This window comes from Pteropus vampyrus, unplaced genomic scaffold (assembly GCF_000151845.1).
Source record: "Pteropus vampyrus isolate Shadow unplaced genomic scaffold, Pvam_2.0 Scaffold156, whole genome shotgun sequence".
Lineage (NCBI taxonomy): Eukaryota > Metazoa > Chordata > Mammalia > Chiroptera > Pteropodidae > Pteropus > Pteropus vampyrus.
Genome location: NW_011888937.1, coordinates 1,696,347 through 1,701,710, shown reverse-complemented (window position 1 = coordinate 1,701,710; position 5,364 = coordinate 1,696,347). Strand labels below are relative to the sequence as shown.

At 37.2% G+C, this 5,364-nt stretch overlaps 1 protein-coding gene across 1 annotated transcript in view; it reads left to right on the top strand.

The window, feature by feature from the left end:
• DNAH6 (dynein axonemal heavy chain 6) overlaps positions 1-5,364 on the top strand; it is a 262,220-nt gene that overhangs the window by 232,344 nt on the left and 24,512 nt on the right. Inside the window, exon 69 of the mRNA XM_023536421.1 lies at positions 3,171-3,300. Within this exon, the coding sequence (XP_023392189.1) occupies positions 3,171-3,300 (130 nt within the window). The remainder of the gene's footprint in view (positions 1-3,170; positions 3,301-5,364) is intronic.

Sequence of the window (5,364 nt, the reverse complement as noted above, 5' to 3'; positions counted from 1 at the left end):
AAAAAAAAAGATACAGAGCATGCAGAGGCCAGGTGCTGCTTATTTTGGATTTGTGAACCTTTGAGAGATTTTAGGAAGGTCCATAGCATGAGTCAAGACAGGTCATTTGTATGGAAAAGTCACTAGAAGCAACTTGCTTGGACCTGCAAGTTGGATGGGATAGGGTCTCAGGGAATCACCAGAGTGAAGCAAACGGTGTTAGCCAGGTTGGTACTCAGATATTGCACCCATCTGCGTGTGTAGGCTTGGTATGAGGAGGGCTCAACAGAGGAATAATGGCTTCTGCTAACTCTTCTGTCTTGAGAGAAACCGGCCCCTCCAGCCCTTTCCCTGAAGCCAGATAATTCAGTTCCTCCCCATTTGTCTCTGGTGCCTTTCAAGCTGCTTCCCCAGTGCTGGAGTTAAGAGCAAGTGAGTCCATCTGTTAGTAAGTTCATGAGCATGCCCTTTAAAAGGAACACCTGGAACTCCAGCCATCCTCAGTCTCACTCAACCACAGTCTCTGCTGGTTTTCACAGTCACAGTTTTTGGGGACTTTTCTTCCTGGCACTGGAACTCTGGCTGGGGAGCCAGATATGGGGCTGGAACCCCTCACTGCTCAGGCATGGGAGGGTGGACCTCCGCAGCTGAGATATCCCTCCCAGTTTTCAACTGCCACATGGTGTGTGGGACCAACCCATTCCTCATCTCCACCCCTGCTACCAGTCTTCTATGGCTTCCACTGTTATCATTCATTATAGAACTTTTGTTCAGCTAGACTTTGGGTGATTCTCAATGATGGTTGATTTCTGTTTTGGTTGTAATTTTGAAGTGGTCGTGGGAGGAGGCAAGCATAACATCTACCTATTCCACCATCATGACTGAAAACCAGAAACTACTTTTTACCTATTAAACTTTAAAAAATTTTTTAAGAAATGATATCAATTCTTGCAAAGACAGAGAAAGACAGATCCTCTGATACACTATTGTTGGGAGTGTAAATTGATACAGGGTTTTTAGAAATCATTGCAGCAATATACCGGTTAAAAATACTCCTTTGATAACATGTACATTTTTTAATTAAGTTTATTGGGGTAACATTGGTTAATACAATTATATAATTTTCACATATACATTATCATTTGTCATCTGAATATTCTGTTGTGTGTTTACCACCCAAAGTCCAGTTTCCTTCAGCTACCGCATATTTGATCCCCTTTACCCACTTCACCCTCCCCCTAAAACCTATATTTGACCCCTTTTACCCTGTCTACCTTCCCCCTCCTCCCCCACCCCACTAGTAACCACTACTCTACAGTCCTCTGGTAACCACTAGCCTATAGTCCATGTCCATGAGTCTCTGTTTGTTTGTCCTACTAATTTGTTGCTTTTTAGGTTTATATCTCACATATAAGTGATATCATGTGATTTTCTACTTTTTTCAATCTGGCTTATTTCATTTAAAATGATTATCTTGAGGTCCATCTATGTTGTCACAAATGGCAATATTTCATCTCTTCTTATGGCTGAGTAATATTCCATTGTATATATGTACCAAAACTTCTTCAGCCAATCATCTATTGTAGAACACTTAGGTTGCTTCCATGTCCTGGCCACTGTGAATAATGCTGCTCTGAACATCGGTGTGCAAATATCTTTTCGGATATGGGTTTTCAAGTCTTTGGCGTAAATACCCAGTAGAAGGATTGCTGGATCATATGGTAGATTAATTCTTAGTTTTTTGAGAAACCTCTATACTCTTTTCCATAGTGGATGTACCAATTCGCAGTCCCACCAGCAGTGTATGAGGGTTCCTTTTTCTTCGCATCCTCTCCAACATTTGTTATTACTTGTCTTATTGATTATAGCCATTCTAACAGGTGTGAGATGATATCTTATTGTGGTTTTGATTTGCATTTCCCTAATAGCTAGTGATGTTGAACATCTTTTCATACATTTGTTGGCCATTTGTATGTCCTCTAAGGAGAAGTGTCTGTTCAGGTCCTTTGCCCACTTTTTGATTGGATCATTGATTTTTTCTTGTTATTGAGTTGTATGAGTTCTTTGTATATTTTGGATATTAGGCCCTTGTCGGAGGCGTTGTTGCAAATATATTTTCCCATTCAGATGGTTGTCTCTTTACCTTGTTGACAATTTCTTTTACTGAGCAGAAATTTTTTAGTTCGATGTAGTTCTATTCATTGTTTTTAGCTTTTACTTCCCTTGCCTTTGAGGTCAAATTCATAAAATCCTCTTTAAGTCTAATGTCCTTCAGTTTCATTCCTATGTTTTCTTCTATGCATTTTATTATTTCAGGTCTTATATTCAGGTCCTTAATCCATTTTGAGTTAATTTTGGTATGTGGTGATAGACAACAGTCTAGTTTCATTCTTAGTAATATATAATTGAAAGAATTTATAAGATAGTGGATGAAATTCCTATATGGATATTCTGTTCACAGAGTTTATGATATCAAAAAACTGGAAATGTCCAAAAAGTAGATAAACAAACTGGTGCACTCCTACCACTGAGTATCACAAAGTCACTTAAGGCATGATTCATGAAGATTTTTCAGTGATATGAGAAAATGTTCATGAATTTGAAAAAGAATGAATACTAAATTGTATGGGCTGAATTTTTTTAACTATATGCACACATATAGAGAAAATGTCCAAGATAGAGAGAAGAAGAAGATAAACTAAATTTATAAACATCTCTAGAAAGCAGGATCATGAAAATTTTTTCTTTATACCTTTCTGTGTTTTCTAAATTTTCTATAATAAGCCATAATACTTTTCCAATTAAGAAAAGTTATTTAAATAAAAGTGTATTCTAAAACTCAACTCTCATTATTTCTTCCTCACTTTCGTAACTGCCTTTTAAATGATTAGCTAAAAAATTTTAAACATTTTTTTATTGTGGTAACATATATAACATAAAATTTATCATTTTAGATATTGTAAGTAAGTTTAATAGTATTAAGTATTCACAATGTCGTTCAACCAAAAATAAATATAACACCGATTCTATATTTCCAATGAGCACGTTTTATCAACTCTATCTTCAACATAAAAAAATAGAAATTCCTTGTTTTTGATAACTGCTCTTTTTTCAGTAAGTAAACTATATGTGCTGCAAAATTATTTTTTGAGAATTTGAGTAATCACTGCTCTCTCTTCCCACCCTTATAGTACAAAGAGACCAACACTTTAATCAACATTATACTTGAAATTCAGCCAAGGTCATCTTCTGGTGGAGAGGGAAAAAGTAATGATGAAATTGTCCAAGAATTTGTTACTTCTGTCCAGACCAGAGTTCCAGGTAATAAATAATTCCTAGCATCTGTATATAATGAGACTTTTAAGAATAAACTCAGAGAGCTGAGTGATAAACAGGTATATAAATCTGTATCTTATGTAGACTTTTCTTTAAGTAGAGAGCTCTTCTGATGTGATGCTCTCCATTTATAAACTAGAAGCCTACAGCACCTTGGCATCTCAACTGCCAAAAGCATAAGGAACAAGTTAGTTTTCAGCCCAATGTAACTTTAGCCTGACTTCTTCCTATGTTTCCAAATGTCTCTAGATCTGTGTCGTCCGAGAGAATAGCCACTAGCCACAATGTGGCTACTTAAATTTAAATAAAACTTAAAATTCATTTTCTCAGTTGCATTGGCCACATTTCAAGTGCTCTCATGTTGGATAATGCAGATAAAGAACATTTATATTATCATAAAATATGCTATTGGACAGCTTTGCTCTAGAATCCATGTCATATTTTTCTCTTTAAGAGAAATAGCCAAATTAATTTCACCTTGTTTTTTAATGAATTAAGTTATTCTCCTGAATGATCACAGAGATCCACTTTCACATTTGTCTTAAAATGACTGTAGACTTAGATTTTTTAATCTATTATTCATGGTTGGAAGAGATGTAATTTTAGGAAAATGAAAATTGAGGTAGAAAAATAAAACAGTGACTGTAAAATTAAACTGTGTTTCTCTCTCTATTCACAATAATTCTGACACCAAATGAATGGCTCTTCCCCTAGTGTTAAACAGTTCTCCAACTCTCTGGACACCAAATGGGTGTCCTACAATTCAGTTATAACACTGTCCAGAGTTAGCATAGACTCCGCAGATTAAAGGCTCAGTCCCACAAGAGTGCCCCCCACTTCAGATGCCAATTACAAATCCCAGGTTGTGACCCGTACTTCTGACCAACCACCTATAAATTAAGAGTTCTCACAATTCCTTTCTTGGGGTCAGTAATTTTCTAGAATAACTCACAAAACTCAGGGTAACAGTAATATTTACCAGTTTAATTTTTAAAATATCCCTGAGTCCAGGAGCTTCTATCCCCATGGAGTCAGGACGCACCACCCTCCTGACACATAGATATGTTCACCAACCCAGAAGCTCTCCAGACCCCTTCGAGTTAGGGTTTTTACGGAGGCTTCACTACACAGGCATGGTTGACTAAATCACTGGCCTTTGGCGATTAGCTCAGCCTCCAGCCTCTCTCTTTTCCCAGGAGGTCAGCGAGTGAAGCTGAAAGTTCCAACCTTCTAATCACATGGTTGGTTTTGCTGACAACCATCACCTCTATGCTTAGGGGCTTTCCAAAAGTCAACTCATTAACATAAACTCAGATGTAGTTCAAAGGAGATTGTTAATAAAAAACAAAAGATGCTCCTTTTACCTTTACCACTCAAGAGCTATTTCAAGAGCCAGGGTTAAAAACCAAATATTACAAAAAGTGATGCCTCTATCACTCTGATCACTTAGGAAATTTCAAGGGTTTTAGGAGCTCTGACAAGGAGCTAGGGGTGAAGACCAATATATATGTTTCTTATTATATCACAGTGTCACAGAGTGAGTGTTGCCAATACTCTTTAAAGCTCCCAGAAAAAAAAGCCCTGCTTAAGCTCAGAAGCCAGTTATCTGCATCCTAAAACAGGCCTCAAAAGAATCTCTTCTTGAGTAGAGTTCTGTTGGTGTTGAAGCAAACCTAGTCAGTTATTTTAAAAAGCAATTTTTAATAAATATAAGATGGAGAACTGGGTGAAAAGGGGATGAAGATGGATAGATGGATGGAGAGATAGTGCACTTGTCTCATAGAATTTCATTGACACCTAGAAAGAAGGTTTTTCTCTCCAAGCTTCATAAAGCTTATACTTTTACTGTGAAATGATAAGCATTGCAGTTGGCTCAACAAGAGAACTGAGGGTATGGAATAGCACAGACCACAGACATGTGACCCCAGCATTGTGAACACAAGGGTCTGGACTAACCCAAACTGCTGTGTGATTTTTCTACTGCAGCCAAAATGTGAGTGGTTAAGAAGTAATTCGATATACGTATTTCACAGCCACTTGTTTACTCAC